Here is a 19940-nt window from a genome sequence, read left to right as displayed (position 1 = left end):
AATTAAGGTCACATGGTGGTGCAAGAGATGTAGCTTTAAGCGGTATATCTTCGACTTTGATGTTGGTGTTGCAAATGTTGTTGATTGATTTAAAAATGGAGAATTCATTATCACTGAATCCAAAACTTGACTGTCATAATCATAATTTTCTTCAATTTCAACATTAACAAGTCCTGTAATAAATTAAGTTTTGTGTGTGTGTGTGTGTGTGTGTGTATTGACATGAGTGTTTATACTTTTTCAATGTATAAAGCTTTCAATACCTGAATTATCTCCATTTCCAATATTCTTCTCAACAACTTTATTTAATTCTTCCATTTCTGTAACTTCATATTATTTTTGTTAAAAAAAATAATTTTACAGTGTAATATGAAATAAAAATTTTAATTTGTCTAACCTTGAATGAACTCGTTTTGATGTGTTTCAACATCATCTTTAACACTTGAATTAGTATATTTGCCAACATCATTTTCTCCTGCTTCTTTATGTAACTCTTCAATCTCTGTAACTGCAAAACCATTTTTGTCAATATCATTTGTGTGTTTTTAATTTTTTTTTTATTTGTATAAAAATAATATTGTAATCAAACAACCTGGAATGATCTCATCGATTTGTGTCTCACCATCATCTCTTTCACTTTCTTTTGAACGTATAAGAAGAACGTATAAGAGTAATATATATAAGCATTGTTATTATGAACTAAAATAAGCAGAAGAACTTTTTATGTTTATACCTTGCTCTTTGTTATCCACCTTTGGATCTGCAACACATTCTCTTTCTTCCTTACCTTCGTTAGAGATCCCTTGATTTTCAAATGCAACTTCTTTTGAACGTATAAGAAGAACGTATAAGAATATTATATAAGCATTGTCATTATGAACTAAAATAATCAGAATGTATAAGTAAGAACTTCTTTATGTTTATACCTTGATCTTTGTTATCCACATTTGGATCTGCAACACAATCTCTAGGCCTGTAAACGAACCGAACGTTCGGTGAACATTCGTGAACCGTTCGGCGGGAAGTTCGTTTATGTTCGTTAATTTAATAAACGAACGAACTTGAACAAAAAACTTGTGTTCGTTTAATTAAACGAACAAACATGAACACATGTTCCATTCGTTCATTTATGTTCATGAACGTTCGTTTATGTTCATTTATGTTCGTTTATGTATTAATAGAAAATAATTAAATATTATCTAGATATGTCGGCTTTATATTTGTTAATTTGTGTTCATTTAGGTGTTTTCATTTAAGTTCGTTTATGTTTGTTTGTGTTCATTTACATTTGTTCATGTATGTTTGTTTATCTTTATTTAGTTATGTTCGTTTATATTTTTAACAAACGAACACAAATGTCCCTTTTTAAATAAACGAACATGAACATAATATTTGTTCAATTAAGTGTTTGTGTTCTTTTAAAGTTAAATTAAAGAACACGAACATGCCATTTTTTGTGTTCATTCGATTCGTTTACAAGTTTTCATTATTCACATTGATGAATGCATCGGTCTCAATCTCTAGGCTTTTCCGATTTTATTTGTGTTCGTTTGTGTTCGTGAACCGTTCATGAACACATTAATTTCCTTAATGAACGAACACGAACATAAAATCTCCTTCGGTAAGTGTTCGTGAACCGTTCGTGAACACATTATTTTCTTAACGAACGAACATGAACAAGGTCTTGTTCGTGTTTGTTCGGTTCGTTTACAGCCCTAACAATCTCTTTCTTCGTCACCTTCGATTGAGATCCCTTTATTTTCAACTGCACCTTCGGCTAAACGTATAAGAAGAATGTATAAGAGTAATATATAAGCATTGTCATTATGAACTAAATAATCAGAATGTATAAGCAAGAAATTTTTCTATGTTTATACCTTGCTCTTTGTTATCTACATTTGGATCTGCAACACAATCTCTTTCTTCGTCACCTTCGATTGAGATCCCTTGATTTTCTACTACACCTTCGGCTGAACGTATAAGAAGAACGTATAAGCATTGTTATTATGAACTAATAAGAAGAATGTATAAGTGGAACGAATTTAGTCACCTTGAGTATTGTCAACGATTTTGTTATTGCAGCCTTGATTATCAACAGATCTGTTCTCAACTGTTTCATTTGAGGTACCTTGATCAAAATCTTCACTCGAGATAATTATAAATAAGAACTTATTAGAAGAACGTATTAGAATAAGGTATAAACATAAGTTATCTAAACAACATGATTTTCTCACTGATTTTGTTACCTTTTTTGTTAACACGTTGTTTTTCAATTCCTTCGGTTGAGACCCCTTAATTTTCGACTCCTTCTGTCGAGATCCCATGATATTTGAACGTATAAGAAAACGTATAAGAAAAATGTATAAGATGATCTTAATTGAATGTATTATACCTTTCACTTTGTTATCCACATTTGGATCTGCAACACAATCTGTTTCAACTGCATCCTTTTCTGAACATATAAAAAGAACGTATAAGAAAAACGTATTAGAGAAACATAAGTTTAAACTATATGATACTTTGAATTTTCTCACTGATTTTGTTATTGCAATCTTGATTATCATCATCACTTTTATTAGAGATATTTTATGCCCTCCTTTCTCAACTAATTCAATTGATCATATTAGAAATATTTTATACAAGTTAGAACAAATGTATTAGATAGATGTTTACCTTGAGTATTATCAATGTCTTTGTTCACACACCATGCATCAATATCTTTTTCGTTCAGAGACAGATCAACTGCTACAACTATATAACAAGGCTGTCAGTTTATTGTTTAACAGATAAGATATTACACAAGAACGTGTTATATATTTTTTTACCTAATTCGTTTAAACCTCCTTCAGTCTGGCTTTCATATGCTTTTTTATTGAATTTGGCTTCCCAAGCACAACACTTATCAAATAGCCATACATTTGATCCATGTTTTGTCTTCCCTTTCTTTACCAACTCGTTTATTTCGGAGACAATTTTATCAAATTCTTCTAGCTTTTTATCCATTTCTTCATTCCATTTCTACAATAAATATTAATGTCATGAATTATAATTTTTTAGTTAATATATAAATGTTTTTAGGAAAATTGGAAATAAATAATCCCACCTTTTGTGTATTGGCCGACAATAATCCCAACTTTAAAAATCACTAGCAATGGTCCCATCTTTTAACTATTTTTTTTCTCACTGGTCCTTCGTTAAAAAATACTTAACGTCGTTATGTTTTTTCCCTAGTTTCAAACCGAGGTTTTAGGGTTTTGATCGGAAGAACGATACGAGTCGACTGATGTAAAACTTATTTCAAAATGTGATTCAAATGGCTTGATTTTTGTTAATTGGAAATTCAAGCACCCGAATTGGAACATTGTTTCGTCGTTTGGATCACCATTTCGAGATAAGTTTTACAGCGGTCGACTCGTATCGTTCTTCCGTTCAAAAGCCCAAAAACATCGGTTTGGAACTAGGGAAAAAACATAACGACGTTAAGTATTTTTTAATGGAGGACCTGTGAGACAAAAATAGTTAAAAGGTGGGACCATTGCTAGTGATTTTTAAAGGTGGGATTATTATCGGCCAATACACAAAAGGTGTGATTATTTATTTCCAATTTTCCATGTCTTTATTGTTAGAAGTGTTACCTGCTCCTCATCGGTAAACGGTTTTTTGGGCAAATATGCTAACAAACCAGACAACTGTAGAGGGGTAGTATAGTAGTCTATTATTTCTTGTGTTGATGTCCCTATAGGCATTTGGAAATCCAATGGTGAATTGTTGTCATAAGTATTATAATCTTCAAAATTGTTATCATTCTGTTCATTAGCTGCTTGTTTGTTTTGTTTCTCCACTTCATCAGCTGATTGTTTCTTCTGCTTCTCCACTTCATCAGCTGCTTGTTTCTTCTGTTTCTCCACTTCATCAGCTACCTGTTTTTCCCCATTTTTTTTTTCAATTTCAGGCGCATTCTTTTCTATTTCACAATCTGTATCATTTTCATTGTTTCCCACTCTTTTAGCATATTCCCATGTTTTTAGTAGCAGTAACATACAGTTATTATAGAATAAATATTTTTAAAGTATATTATAAGTTATAGTAACTTACTTGATTCTTCTTCGTCATCCTCATTATCGGTTAACGGATCATTATTGTACAAGTAGCTATCCATGCTAAAAAGAGTTTTGGTTGTTATGTAGCTAATTGCTGGTGTTTTTATTGGGTCCCCAAATGCCCTATGACGTTTCTGATACTCGTGTGTGTATAGTACTGCAAGCAATGTTACAGGACCATTGAATTCTCTTGTTTTCCATTTTCCTTTATACCTCTCCACTCCATTTTTGATTTGTCAAATTATGAATCATGTAGCTGCACCAATTCATTTTTGATATTTTTGAAAAGTCAACAATTGAGGTGGTGAACATTAGATTGACTGTTGTTGATTTTGTTATCAATTCAATGCATGTGTTGCATAACACAAGAAACTTCAATTTAAACTTTTCACATTTCCCGTTATGTGTTTTCATTCTATCCAACACATTTTGAATAGTTATCCTTGAATGGTTAAATTGAATTCTGAAGTTATCTGTACAATACTCGACCCTACTCTTGGTCTTTTCTTTTCTAAAACTGTTTCTCCACCAACTGGTATCCCAAAAACCTCATGAACTAACTGGGGTGTTATCTTAACAATATGGTTGCCTATGTTTAACTCATTAGTGTCATAATCATAGTTCACAACCAACCAAAATCCTAAACGAGTGGAAATGGTGGTAATGTTCATTGTTAACAGTGATCCAAATTCCATTTCTTCAACCCATTTTTTTTATTGTTCGTTCATTTCTTTTATTGCTTCGAAGATATTTGCCGGTGCACACCTCATCCAAATTTTTGTATCTCTATATTCGTGAAATGCATTTCTATTATGTGATTTAATAGAGGTTGATTATTTACCTCTCTTTGCTGGTGTTTCAAAATCTGAATCTGAATTTTCAAAATCAACTTGAATTTCCCTTTTTTTCTTTTCAGTGTGATGTTTCCGAATCTTCAATGGTGTTTCAAAGTCTGAATCTGAGTTCCTTTCCTCACCTTGATTTCTTTTATGTTTATTTTTTGCAGTTGCGAGGTCTTTTTCAGATTGCTTACGTTTATCATCCTTTTTTTCTGAATAGCATCTATTCAAACATATTACAACAAGGTATAAGCATCAAACTAACAAAAACAACTATCTATGCTAATACGTTATGTTTAAAAACACAATTTCTGGTAATATGTTTTGCTTATACGTTCTTCTAATACGTTTTTTTTTAAATGTCTGAAACAAACAATCAACACTCCAATTTGGTTTCATATAATACTCTTTGGTAATACGTTCTGCTAACACGTTCTGTTTAAAAAAATGTCCTAAAACTCCAATTTTGATTTCTTCTAATACTCTTTGCTAAAACGTTCTTCTAATACGTTCTATTTAAAAAAATCAACAATACTGCTTTTTACATCATCTCAGTTGAACTAAAATGTTCGTCTAAAAACAGCTAAAATCAAATCGGCTTATGCAACTACAGAATCTCCTAATACGTTCTGTTAAAAATAAACATCTACCTCTTACATACGGTTAAAAACATTGAAGACACAAAAACAATGCAGTCCCGTCAAAATCCGAAAATTTGTCTAATACGTTTAATTACAGGTTTAAAACATATACTAACAAGTATGCTTGGAATTTTTAGAATTACTTGACTTTGGTGTTTTTTGTGGTCTGTCGTGGTTCTTTTTCGACCTTCATTCTTTGTTAACCTTAATAATCTGAACGTTTGAAGTGCGGTTTGCTTTCGACTGTTGATTGACCTCCATTTGTAAGCAATTGATGGTTTGATTGCCGTTTGGAATGCGGTTTTAGGATTTTTGGTAGTAGTTGAGTTATTGAAGCTAAGAACGGATTTGGGGGAATTGAAGAACAGGGATTTGGGGGAATTGAAGAATAGATTTGGGGAGTATAGTTGGACGGAAAATCTTTTGGACGGAAATACCCTTCTGATAGCTGCCGTATAATGGCGTATAGTTGTATTTAAAAATTTTAATCGCGTATAATCAGACGTTCAAGATACTCGCGTACGTAATGTATGATAATGTATTAGTGTACGTTAACCCCCCCCCCCCCCCCACACACACACACACCATAATACCCTTTCATATTCTTCAGGAGGCTTGTAGGGCGTTTTTATGGCTAGCCTCCATTTTCAAGAAATACCATATGGGTAATCGACAAGGTCGATTTTGTATACCTATTCTTATAGGTATTTTACGCTATTGGCCTGGGCGATGGTTAAAGCTTGAGATCGTATTAGGGATGAGCATTTTCATTACTGGTACCAAATTTGATACCGATTTGATATCGTCGGTACTGAATCGGTACCAAGTTTTTAGTTTTTGGTATCGGTACGGTACTGGTGCCGATTTGGTACCATCGATACCGAATCGGTACAAAGTTTTTAATTTTCGGTATTAGTATGGCAAAGGTATTTCCCAAACTTTACACGAAATACCGATACTGTACAGTATCGAACCGATACCGGTACCCAACTGAACATTTCGGTACCGGTACCCAACTGAAAATTTTGAATTTTTGGGATCGGGATTTTCAGGATCGGTACCAGTACCATCCTGAGCTCATCCCTAGATCGTATGGTCTTAGGTCGAAACCCAACTAAGAGGGCTTTTTCAGTGCTTTGATTGTGTTATTGGGTATATTGTCTCAAGAACACTCATTCTAGTATTAGGGGTAGTCTAGAAACATGCATTGTCACAAAATGGAAAAAATAAAACGGGTAGTTTAGAAACATGCAGGGTTATAAAATGAAAAAAAAAATGTGCATGGTGCATGCATATTGTATCGGTGGCATGTGGAGTCTATAGAATACCCCGAATAAAAAGATCTTCAACTACGTTAGAGGTCGAAACTTCTAGTGGTTAAAAAAATAGGTCTGATAGCGCTGTCCAGTGGTCCATGTTGAATAACTTCCTGCTGTAGTCTTTTGGTGTTTGTTTTTTGTTTAGTTGTCCTTGTAAAGGTCCTGGAGTTTGGCTTGTTAGTGCAGCTAGCAACTTGCTACCGTCCTGGTATTTTTGGTGTTCAATAAAGTTGGTCTCATTTGCCTTTGTAAAAAAACAAAACATAATCAAATTTCAAGTTGAAAACTACCCAAACCACGCAAGCAACCTCTCATATGTCAAGTCTGCTTATGCAAATATTGTTTTCAACTTAAACGAACACGTCTTCCTAAACCATCTATGTTTGGGACTTAAAACGAAAATTTTCTTCATATTGAACTTCACTATACTTCAATAACCAACCAAACAAAAAATGAAACAATTAAATCCATTACTCTCATTTTAAAATCCAACATCACTTGTAGCTTACCTTCAAAACCTTTTCACTCCTACAGTAGATACCAACCTCCTTGTGTCTTTCAAACACGCAAACTCGGCTATTCGTAGTAGAATCGAGATAGAATGTACAGAGAATAATACCAACTAGTTCATAACAATCATGTATCAACATGACCCGTCACACAAGGAATCATGGTCCTGCACCAACCACCATTCATGTGGCCAAAAATATGATATGATGAAAGTTGTTTTCTGTGTGTGGAATGGAATCATCAAATGACACGCAGAAAACCACGGACATCGACGAGAAACTGGTTAAGATTCTTTCTGAATTTTCTCATGTTTAATCGATCCGCAGACGGGGAGATGTCGCCTGAGGTTGTTAGCGAGTGCAATGCGCCCGCCATTCTTGCTTTCAGTACTGGATTTGGTTGTCTTTCAATCAATTCCCCACATAATTTCTGCATATACAATTACCAGATTAGACCTAATTATGTTCTTAGTTGCTTTGTTATTACATAATAAAAAATAACGACACAATTTGCAACTTTGCAAGTGCTAAATTTTATAAGCACTATATTTATATCTTGTGTTTTTTTTTAATTTTATTATTATTATTATTTGCATAGAGTGATTTAAGAAGTGGGATCTAAAATTTTGAAACACACATCAGCTGATTTTTATGCATATGTGACCTTGTTGACCAGTAAGTAGTACAATATAACCCAAATCAACTCGCTCATTAATTAATTGGTATGAGTGTCATGTGTATTTGACCGTTTAGCCCAACTAGTTCAGTAATCAGTAGGTCCATGCAAAGTGGGTGTTCAAAATGATTTGTTTTAAATATATGGTACTTTTAGAACCTTTTTTTTTTTTTTTGTAATTTAAAAATGTGGTTACCAGGTTTAAAACTTGATCACCTATTTTCAAGGTTTTTTTTCTCTTTTTTCATTTTCGTTATTAAAGAAAAACTAAATTGTATCTTTTCTACAATTTGATATAAATTATTAGAAACTTAATTCATTTTTTTTCCAAAAGAACACTATATGTTTAGATACAACTTAGTTTTTAATATAATTTATATTAACTGTAGAAAAAAAGAATTCAATAAAACTCTATATTTAGATTTCTAATAAATACTATATATTATTAAAGGAAAACTAAATTACATCTTAAAGGGAAATTAAGAAAATAAAAAAGAAACTTCAATAAATTTAGCTTTTTTGGTTTCTAAATTCTAAAAGATACTTTGAAAAGGTTGTAGGAGGGATAACCCAGGGTTTTAAGCCCTGGTAACCATATTTGTAAAAAAAACAAAAAGTTTTACTAACATTTTAAAAAATACTATATTTTACAAAAACTCTCCAACAAAGACAAAATAAACTTTAGGATTCAATCCAACAGGCATAGTTCCTATAAAAGTTGATCATACTAATCACCTTCATCCAAACGTAAATAAACAGAGAAAAGCAAAATTGAAACACAATGAACTTTAAAAAAAGGACAGAGAGTACCTGGTAAAGACCATGGTCACATAAAATTAATGGGAAAAGAGCATCGGCCGCACCTCCTACAAGATCCATGCTGTAAGCACTCAAACATAAGATTCAAAATCATAATTATGAGGATAAAACCACCAAGATACTATTAAGTTTTTATTACACTAATATAACAGCATAGAGTTGCATGTTACCTGTAATCCTCAAAGAGAATTAGTTGCAGCAACGATCGCAAAAATTTACCAAGAATGCCATCCTGAAAAGTGCCATCAGCGTCCTTATAGCTTGTAGCATGTGGACCTAACCCGTCTCTACCCCCCTCTCTTTCTGTGTAGTGATAGAATGCAAGTGCTCTCAGAGACCTTAAACACATGCCAACCACCTCTTCATCCTATCATCAGTCAAAAAATAAGTACCACAATATTAGAAGTTGTGAAACGCGCGAACAGGACCACGTTGACCAACGAGTCCAAATGGGTGATTTTCAGGTAGGGATGACCCGCTACCCTTCTTTCAGAATCTTTTTAGTAATAATAGTAAGTGTCTGATATGATTAAGAAAATTATAATATTTCAATACAAATCCAAAGTTTTGAATAGAATGATGTAAAAGGTTTCATGCACTAAAAATACACTCTGGGCAACTCCCAATAGGGATGTTGCGCAAAACCAAAATAACTAATTGGAACTGTAACCAATGTAACTGAACCAAAATGGCCGAACCCATATAAAACTAACGACTTGGTTTTATGTTTCTTTAAAAACCAATTTTCAGTTCAGTTTCAGTATTGCATCAACCAAAAACCAAAAAAAACGAACTGGACTGATTGAAACCATACCAAGCAGAAAAACCAACAGAAACCAATTTTAAGTAATTTATAAGAAATTAATTAATACTGTAACCCAAAAATTTTAGGTCTAAATGTGTAATCGTTAACTAATCATTTAATTAAAAAAGAAATTTAGTCTCAAAAGTTTCAATCACATATTCATTATTTTGTGCCCAAATGGTAAAACCGAAAAGACTGAAACAGTACCGAACCCGTTGTGAGGACCAAAACCTTTTTCGACCCAAAAGTAAACCGAGAACCTAAACCAAACCAAAAAAATTGTGAAAACCAAAGCCTTTTTTGGCCCATAATTTTCAGCCTGTTTGACTTGTATACTTTTAATGTTTATTTATTTGAATTTATCCATTTAAACTGTTAACATAACCTGAAAATGGGTCGAAAATGGCACTTCTAACATGTGCGGGTACCATTTGTAAATGAATAGTGGAAAGTTATTATAAAATATAAACTGGTTATGGATATTTTATCTACCTGGTGATGGAGCCCATAATCAAGAGTTCCTGAAATATGACTGAAGGCTTCATGGGTTAATTTGGGAATCATTTCAGGGTAAACCTCCAACATATGTGACAGCAGAGCAAAATGCTACTCCCAAAGTAAATATCAAAAAATATATATACCAATTAGACCTTGAAATTAGAATCAAGATATAATTAATCTTGTTGTAAAAGTTGAAATTTTACATCATAACAAAGCTTAGGATACTTCAACATTTCTATTGTTATCAGAGGACTAACAATGTGAACACCAGCATATATGACCTGCAGATAACAACAAAATTAACCAGTTTAGTTATTTACTCATTTTATAGTATGATAATCAGTCGTTTATTATAATAGAGAAAACAGTGATACCTGAGAAATGCTTGTTTGCTGATCCTCGCTGGCAGTTGATGAAACGTCAACCTGAAAATTTTATATTTTTATGTAAAATATTATTAATCAGAAGTCGGGTTGACAAACAAATGTTGACCAATGTATACCATATCTTTTGTGCATAGTTTTTGAAGAAGCTGTAGAAGAGCACGTAAATCCCTGTATTTTTCAGCATTTGCTTCACTTTGTAAATTGCTTGAAATGCTTAAAGATATCTGAAATATGTAGGCAGTGATACGAAGTTAAAAACAAAAAAACAAAACTGATAAGAACACTAAGCGTGCTCATGTTTGTTTGTTAAACTTTTGTTTGTTTAACTTTCACTGATCAAACAATCGAACATGAACAGTTAAACGATTGGGGTTTTCTTGTTCGTGTTTGGTCGTTAAGAAAATAAACATGTTCGTTCGTTAATAATTAAAAGAATGGTTCACGAATGTAAACGAACATTAACGAACAGATATATCTGAACATAGATAAATGAATATAAATGAACATAACTGAGCAAACACCAATTAAAAGTAAACGTGAATATCAATTTATTGACCTAGAAAAATAATAAGACCAGACTAAATTGTAATGGGTGATATTTTTGATTTAATAAAACTAGCCTATATTGTAATGGGGCTGACAATTTAAATGAATTCATAAACAAACAAACTTAAAAAAACGTAAACTGATGGACATAAATGAATGTAAACGAACGAACATAAATGATTGAACGAGGCATGTTCATTCGTTTAACTGAAAGAACAAAAAGCTTTGTTCATGTTCGTTTATTAAATAATCGAATGATAAAGTTAGTACCTTGCCAATATTGTGGGAAGAGTAAAGCTGAAGCAGACGCATACAGAATTCAATAACCAATGCAGTCTCATGAGACTCTAAATAGATGATTTGACCCTCCACCCAGTCAACAACTACCTTAAGTAACAGATACACAACTGCAGGCTAAACATATCCAAAAGTCAGCATATAATATAAGAAATTACATTTTGAATCACATTTTAATTATAATACCTCAAGCTTGTAAACCTCAAGAAATTTAAGAATTGGTTGCAAAACTGAAAATCCCATTTCATATATTGCCTTCTGTGTTCTTGGTTCTGAAGCCCTTGAAGCTCCCCGAAGCCGTTCCAGTAAGCATGTGACCTATGAAAACACATGATTTTGAAAAAATTAATATTTAAATTAAAATTGAAAGTATATTAATTGTTTTTTTTTCTTTTACCACAAGAATAACATCTGGCTGCTGAGAAATAATCTTGATGTCTTTCTTGGAAGATATATCATTAAGATAAGCAGTCATATGGCTTGTGAGATCCCTTATGTACCTTTCAAGAATTCAAAATAAAATATTAGATGACATGCGTGAAAGATAATATTAGAATTTAGAAATAAAATAAAACTATCTTACTGATTTGCTTCTGCTGAATTTTTTATGCCGGAAGCAGAAAGAACAAGGGTCTGAGCCAAGGAACGCTGCAATTATGTTTAACAATAATATTATATAGATTTATTAGTAAATATGAGGTTGATGTAAAGCTCAAATTAGAAAAAGGTGAAAAACGTTATTGAATTACCTGATGAGTAGCATTTAAGGACAATAGCACTTGGTCATTAGTAAAGCAATGTGCTAGATCACGCCATGAGTCCTGCAGTAAAAGAATAGTAGTATTAGCCAACATAACCATTTCAGAAGTTAATGGCATTTATGATCTTTAGTTTCAGAAATAAGGGAAAACAAGATACCAAAAGAAGATACTACACAAGCTACCATCATATCAATTAGGCCTATAAATGAACAGAACTTTTAGGGCCCGTTCGTTTCACGGACTTTTTTTAAAGGATTTGGAATTGGAATGGAATGGAATGTTTGAGAATCCCTTTCATGTGTTTGGTTGGTTAATATGTATTGGAATTGGAATCTTCTTCATTCTTGGGTTTTTTTTTTTTTTTTGAAGAATGAAGACAACGAAGGAAACGTTTTAGTTTTTTAACATTTTTCGTTTTTGATTTATATTTTGAGTTATGATTTTTTTATTAATTTTTTTTGGAGGGGTTTTTATTTTCCATAACAATCCTTTACAATAGGTGGGATTTTGAAATCCCATGAAATGTTAGATTTGATGGGATTTAGTTTCCATTCCCATTCTTTCATTTAATGAAACGAACATATCATTAGTGAATCGTTCACCGGGAAGTTCATTTATTCAATATACAAACGAACATGAACATAATTATTTTGTTTATTTAGTTAAATGAACGAAAATGAATACATATCTTGTTCGTACATTTATGTTCGTGAACATTCGTTTACGTTCGTTTGTTTGTGTTTGCTCGCTTGTTTACATATTCATTAATATTTTGAGGAACTTACAGTTTATTATAGTTTTGAGAAGTTAAAATACCATCAATTACAACTTAGTTTAGTTTTATTAAATTTTTTAGGTCCAGCATATTAATGTTTGGACATCCATTTTAACCATGTTCATTCATTTGTGTTCGTTTATGTAACATCCCGAAATTTCAAGATAATATTAATTATATTACTTAATATTAGAGAGAAAGTTCACTCGGGTTATCAGGAAATAAATAACAGAATAAACGTTGGTATGAATCGGGCTAGTGTTGGGTAATGGATGCTGGTTGTGGACTTGGATTATTTGAGATGGGTTAAATGAGAATGGGATTTAAGGGATATAAATATCCCCTAAACCCAAAATATCTTCATTCTCACCCTACACCCTAAAACTCCTAACACACACATACACACACATTCTAACCGATCAAGATTCGGAGCCGAGACCCGAGATTTTGTTGATAGATCTGAGTTGGTAAGGTAAGAACAAATCCAACAAAGCTAATATTACTGTAAATGGTTAGGATTGGATGGGTTAACAGGACCCGAAACCCAAACTGCCCAAATCGAACCCCTAAAACGTCGATTTTAGGCCGATTTGATGGTTGGGATTTGTAGGCGCCGATCATACGATTCCGTGGGTACCAAAATCGAGTTATTTGGCTAAGAAACGAAGGATTTATGGGCAAACAGATCTGCAGCGCGATAACTTCGCCTGCAAGAATAAGTTCGCCTAATGAACTTCGCCTTCAAGCGTAACTTCGCCTTCAAGCGTAACTTCGCCTAAAGATAACTTCGCCTACGGCCAAGTTCGCCTAAGGTTTAACTTCGCCTGAAGCCAAGTTCGCCTAAGGTTTAACTTCGCCTGAAGCCAAGTTCGCCTAAGGATAACTTCGCCTGAAGCCAAGTTCGCCTAAGGTTTAACTTCGCCTGAAGCCAAGTTCGCCCGAGGTTTAACTTCGCCTGAAGTGAAGTTCGTTTAGAAAATAAATTAAAAACCTAATGGAAAATGTGTTAAGACAGTTAATGTAAATAAAATTTTTCCAAGCTGACCTGGCAGCTCGACCCCAGCCAGGGGCTCTGCCCCTTGGACCCTGCTAGGGGCTGCCGCCCCTAGACCCCGCTGCCAGGGGCGCTGCCCCCGGACCCCCGTTCGTTGTGGGTCATATAAAGATAGAAATACATTATGAGAAGTGATAGTTAATTGATACGTATACTTGTTATACAGTCAGCCGTGCACAACTGAAGAAAGGGATTACGATTAACGGTGAATGTAACCGTGTTCAGGTGAGTTTCTAGCCCCATTCCTTGTTATGTTTTCGGGGCTGTGTGCATACTCGATGTGTTGTTAATACATTTATCCTAAGTGATAAGTGTATGTCATATGTGATATAGGTGATAGGTATGAATGATTGCTTGTCGGTACGCGAACGATCTTCGGATATTGCGCGTACTGTCAGGTTATAAATGAAGGTACGAATATTATATATGGAAGATGTACGAATGTTTCAAATGAATACTTGTCGGGGCGTGAACGATCTTCGGATATTGCACGTGTCGACAAGGGGTATGGTTGCTAAATGAATGAGGTAAAGAATGCCTAGAGTGTTCTAATGTTATAATATAAGTATGTGTATATAGGTACACGAATGGCATGTGAGTTCTATGTTCGACATGATAAGTTAGGATGGCAAATCCCTCTAGCTTCTGTCGGACATAGACTCGGCAGGTGATGGAGTAGTTAAGGACTGCGAGCCTTATACGTGATGTAGATGATAGATGTAAATGTAGATAGGTGTCAGCATAGGAAAGGGCTGTGAACCTTATACGTGCTGGTTTTGTAGCATAGGGGAGGACTGCGAACCTCGTACGTGCTATGAGTTAGGTTGCAACATAGGGAAGGACTGCGAACCTTGTACGTGTTGTGGATGTATGTCAGCATAGGAAAGGGCTGTGAACCTTATACGTGCTGGTTTTGTAGCATAGGGGAGGACTGCGAACCTCGTACGTGCTATGAGTTAGGTTGCAACATGGGGAAGGACTGCGAACCTTGTACGTGTTGTGGATGTACTATGGTATAGGGAAGGACTGCGAACCTTGTACGTACCGTAAACGGTGAACATAGGTAAGGGCTGCGAACCTTGTACGTGTTCACGACCTTGAGTACAGGTATAGACGGTGAACTATGAACGTACTCTCGGTAGACTGAGGATAGTGATTGTAGATATGTATGTATGTATGTATGGTAGCAAGTATGTATGTAGAACAGAAGGGTAACTAGTGAAGTATGGATATGTATCTACGGATATGTACGTATGTGTATGTATTGTATGGCGTTCGATTAACTAGAACTCACTCAGCGTAGCTGACTTTTAGTATGCACGCAGGTGAGCTGATTATAAGGTTAGCATGAGGATGACACACGGCATGGATTGAACGGCTGGCATCTGAAGAAAGAAGTAAAGATGTTTTAAATATAAAGTTTTATGTTATGGTATCAAAGACAAGATTTAATGTTTTGTAACAAATGATTGATGTTTTATATTCCGCGAAAAGTTTTAATAAACTCTGATTTGAAGAACTGTGTTTATGAGTAAATCCGACGCTAAAGTAGGGTCACCGGGTTCGGGGCCTTACAGTTTACATTTGTGAACCGTACGTTTATACATTAATGAACGAACATAAGCGTAAACAAACACGCTCATGTCCTTAATTAACGTACACGGACAAGAAACCACGTTCGTTTTAATTATTCGTGTTTGACTTGTTCGGTTAAAATTTTAACAAAGGAAAACCAACACGCCTCGTTCGTGTTAGTTCAGTTCGTTTACATGCCTAATAAATGAGCTTCAAATTGCACGAAGCCAAAACTAAATAATTAGTAAATGGACACAAACGTCTAATAACAAAAGAAGGTGCTACAAAAGATAAGATGCTAACCAAAGTGACAAGGTGCGCACGTATACTTTTCCGCGTAACAAGTCCACCAAGAAGCTGGAAACACGTGAACGCCTGTCACACAGATGAAATACATATATTATTATTATTACCACCTAAAGGTCAAACCTGCTCTGTTGACTAAACAAGTGAGCATAAATTGACATTTGATACCTGCAAATCTTTTTCACCCGCATATGAAACCAATGTTGTTAAAGATATTCTGACGATAATATCAAGCAAGTTTTTCCCCTGAGTATGCTCTGAAGAGAAACTAAGCAGTGCTTTTCGGGATTGCTGCATTTGAAGAAGGGTGACCTCATCGACGGGGGTTTTTAAACTTTGCATTTCGCCAGCTGTCATTAAGTATGTACATGACCATCGAGCAAGGAACCATATGATTGCCTAACCATAATGTCAAGAAAAAATGTTAAAAACTTCGTATAAGCGTAAAGCAAGCTATTTACTAGAAACTAGTATTTCAATTTTTAAGTTTGTTACCTCCATAAGTCGAGGGCTGAAGAAAGCTGCTCTCATATTTGAATCTAAACTCTGCTCTGCAAACTTTATGATAGACCTTCAAAAAAAACAAATTACACAAGAACAATTAAGAGTGTACACGAAACCACCGGAATAACAGAACCAAGATAACCAAACCTAATCCAAACCAACGGTTTGGCTTTACTTTCTTTTAAACCGAATTTCCAGTTCGGTTCTGCATGTACCGAAAACCAAAAAAGCCGAACCTAACCAATAAATCCAAACACAAAAAAACGACTTTTGCTATTTGTTTATAGATTATAACTTTCTATTTAGTGAGTGGTGTAACCCAAACATTTACAAGCAAATATATAATAATCGTAAAATCATTAACTAACAAAAACTTTTAGGTCCAAAAACCAAAATTTGGGTTTTTGGTTTGGTTTGAGGCTAAAATTGACCCTAGCCAAACCATGCACATCCCTGTTTGCGGTGCGCGCATATAATGTATATATGTGTGGGCCTTTGGGTGGGCAAAAGTGAAATTGCACTAATTTTGACGTTATTTTACTAATTTCGTGAAAATAGCGTTAAAAGCGGCGGAAGGTTAATCAGGCATCATGTGGTGGCGTTGATGACCGAAAGACAAGGGTACATGCACCAATCGGCTGGGGTCTGATGGTTGAGTGTTATGTGCCTTATGTCCAAGTCTTGATGCAAAACCACTATCGAGCCGGGGGTCTCACTGGAAGCAGCCTCTCTATTCCTATGGAGTAGAGGTAAGGCTGTCTACATCTTACCCTCCTCAGACCCTACCATAGCTTTGCTATTGGTGGGATACACTGAGTACAATGATGATGATGAATATCGCAAAATAAACTAAAAGCATAATTTAAGGGGCAACAAAAATGTGGCCAAGCCCAATAACCCTTCATAAAAAAATACGATAAAAGACGGTTACTTATATAAATTTGCAGCTATAGTTTTGATCTCCCAACAGTCATAAACAAGAAAGAACTAAGTGGGAAATTTACCAAGAAAGCACAACTACTGGATGTTTTTCTGTTTCCGTGTACTCTGGAAAACGTGTTTCTATAGCCAATGGTATCTGAAATCAGTAAAATTACATAATTAAAGAAAATTCTTCCAAAACTATGTTATGCTGATAAAATAACTGCTAAGAGGTATTACCAAGGGTGTTTCACCCTCTCCTTCATCTGCCAATACATGACCAGTTATCAACAAAAGTGAATAAAGCTCTTCCATTGTTGTAGTTGGGTCACTTGTCCCAATTCCCTGTAGACCATCCAATAAAAAGACAACATTAACAAGAAATTAAGAGAATAAATGAACAAATTATTTATATTATGTTTCAACTTTTGTACAAGTACCTGATGAAGCCTTGCAAAACGCTCGGTAAAAAGTCCAGTAAGAAAAGGGATTGTAACATTAATAGCAGCTCGTGCAATCAGGGCATAAGAACTCAATCTCTCATCCATTGCTACAAACAAAATACACGGGTAACAATGTTACTTTAGAAAAAGCAAATGAAGATCATGAAAGACACAATTCAAGCTTGAAGTTGGAAAAAGGGCAGGTCAGACAAACAGGTCAAAGTGGCAGTTTTTAGTCAAGTTAAAACAGTTTGACCAGGTTGGGCAGACCCACAAACACTCTTTTATTTACCTTTTTTATTCTTATATTCAAATAAATAATTTTTTGAGTATGTTTACCTAAATATTAATCTATTTTATAGCCAAACAATTGACCCATTTCCATATAAGTGGGTCAACATTTGACCGAGTGCTTTGTAGTTTAACCCATTTGGCATATACAACCAAACCCAAGTTGACCCACTTTTATATAATTGTGTCAACATTTGACCCAAGCACTTTGTAGTTTAACCCATTTGACATGTTACAAAGTTATAGCCAAATTGACCCATTTCTATATAAATGAGTCAACATTTGACCTGAGCGCTTCTTAGTTTCTAATTTGAAATGTTATAGAACCATAGCCCAAAATTGACCCATTTCAATATAAATGGGTCAGCATTTGACTCGAGCTCTTTTTAGTTTAACTCATTTGACATGTTATAAAAACATTGCCACTTGTGATCATAATATATGACAAGTAAAAGTAGGTTACCAGCTACAGAAGCTTGAAAGTATTCTTTCTCTTCACTTGCCGATGCAGCTGTCTCATTCATGGTACAATATCAAGCTAAACACAAAAAAGTAAACACTGCAAAATCCAAAGTTCCAAACATACCCTTTAGTTCTGATTCTACAATCAGGACAAAAAGATTAGCAGCGGCATTTATTCCTTCCCGTGGAAGCAATGACGTCACACCAGAAGTGTTTGTCTCCTATAAAGCAACCATAAAACTGATGCACAAGTCGTTGTAGCGGGTGTTATACATTAAAACTGAGCTAATTAACCACTTACAGTTAAGAGGGTTGTCCACGTATCCAGTAAGATGTCACGTGCAAGCCAACTCCATGGTTCTTCTTCCATATCTTTGGTCATAAGGTCTTTAATAACTTCACACATTAATGCAGACAACAAACTGAGCGTACCAAAAGGCCTGAACATCAAACAGGTATAAAAAAGTAGATGAACAATTGAAGCCATTGATTCTTTTTAGTGCTGAAAGTGTACCTACTGTTAGATAAACACATTTAACTTACCTTATGTGTTTCAACAGGTCATCAAACATAATTGGATTGGTAACAGCAGATATGGATAACAGTCCACGACAACCATCAAGCAACTCACTGAATAAAATACAAACATGCATCAAAACACAAACACAATATCAATGATGGCAAATTCCACCTGCCAAAATATATTTAAAGAAGGCAAGTTTGACTACGGATTATGTTTTCTCTGTCATGGGTAATATAGAAAATAGCCTAAGGTAGTGTTTGTTATGGATGAATGGAAGGTAGAATGTAATAGGTCATTCCAAAGGAATGAAAAAAAGCATGTTTGGTTACCATGTATGAATGGAATGGATCATTCCACATGGAATGAAACTCCTTCCATTTTTAGGATTTTCATTCCTTTGGGTATAGGTGTTTTTTTTCATTCCTTCAAGGAATGAAAAAGTCAAAAGAGTCAACAATCATTATTACTATTTTAAAGTTATAATTATATTATAATAATTATTATTATTTTCCAATTATAGTTATTATATTATTATTATTATTATCATCGTTATTGTTGTATATTACTGCATTATCAATATATATATATATATATATATATATTAAATTTGATGAGTTAACATTCACAACGCATATATGATTTAACGATCTCGTTGCAGCCCGAGGGTCGTAAAAATAGTTATTATGAATATTCATTTGTTATTAATATTATTTATTTTTATTTATTTATTTTTTATTATTATTACTAATAAAGTGATTAATCATTCCATTCTTACATGGTAACCAAACATGACAATGGAATGATAATGATCCATTTCATTCCCACGTCCATTCCATTCTCTCATCTATTTCATTACCCCGTACCAAACATACCCTAAAAGGTTAAGT

General features: G+C 34.1%; 1 protein-coding gene across 5 annotated transcripts; it reads right to left on the bottom strand.

The window, feature by feature from the left end:
* Window positions 1-7644: 7644 nt before the first annotated feature.
* Window positions 7645-19296, bottom strand: LOC143596096 (uncharacterized). 5 transcript variants are annotated; one of them, XM_077074954.1, is made up of 22 exons: window positions 19074-19296; window positions 18832-18970; window positions 18655-18751; window positions 18532-18579; window positions 17775-17884; window positions 17559-17679; window positions 17418-17475; window positions 16405-16480; window positions 16078-16308; window positions 15907-15978; window positions 12188-12259; window positions 12022-12086; window positions 11836-11938; window positions 11625-11756; window positions 11412-11555; window positions 10712-10819; window positions 10584-10634; window positions 10413-10490; window positions 10201-10314; window positions 9074-9270; window positions 8895-8964; window positions 7645-7838 (listed from the first exon to the last, which is right to left on the bottom strand). In XM_077074954.1, the coding sequence occupies exons 1-22, from the start codon at window positions 19181-19183 to the stop codon at window positions 7650-7652; spliced, it is 2385 nt and encodes a 794-aa protein (XP_076931069.1). In that variant the 5' UTR covers window positions 19184-19296; the 3' UTR covers window positions 7645-7649. The 5 variants fall into 5 exon arrangements, with proteins under 5 accessions (XP_076931069.1, XP_076931070.1, XP_076931071.1 ...); XM_077074955.1 differs by having other exon boundaries at window positions 17418-17491; window positions 17575-17679; XM_077074956.1 differs by lacking the exon at window positions 18532-18579.
* Window positions 19297-19940: the final 644 nt, after the last annotated feature.

Source organism: Bidens hawaiensis, unplaced genomic scaffold (assembly GCF_021521415.1).
Source record: "Bidens hawaiensis isolate Kalapana, Puna unplaced genomic scaffold, B.hawaiensis_p1.1 tig00046042_1, whole genome shotgun sequence".
In the NCBI taxonomy this organism is placed as follows: Eukaryota; Viridiplantae; Streptophyta; class Magnoliopsida; order Asterales; family Asteraceae; genus Bidens; species Bidens hawaiensis.
Note: the sequence above shows the minus strand (reverse complement) of the source record. Positions and strands in the feature narration are given on the sequence as shown.

What these genes read in the sequence shown, in the direction of transcription:
- LOC143596096 (XM_077074954.1), bottom strand. Translation starts at nt 19,183, where the DNA reads ATGCATGTTTGTATTTTATTCAGTGAGTTGCTTGATGGTTGTCGTGGA. An exon ending in CGTGGACAACCCTCTTAACT is followed by an intron (nt 18,752 to 18,831) that starts GTAAGTGGTTAA and finishes GTTGCTTTATAG; the next exon opens with GAGACAAACACTTCTGGTGT. An exon ending in AGCCAGATGTTATTCTTGTG is followed by an intron (nt 11,757 to 11,835) that starts GTAAAAGAAAAA and finishes GTGTTTTCATAG; the next exon opens with GTCACATGCTTACTGGAACG.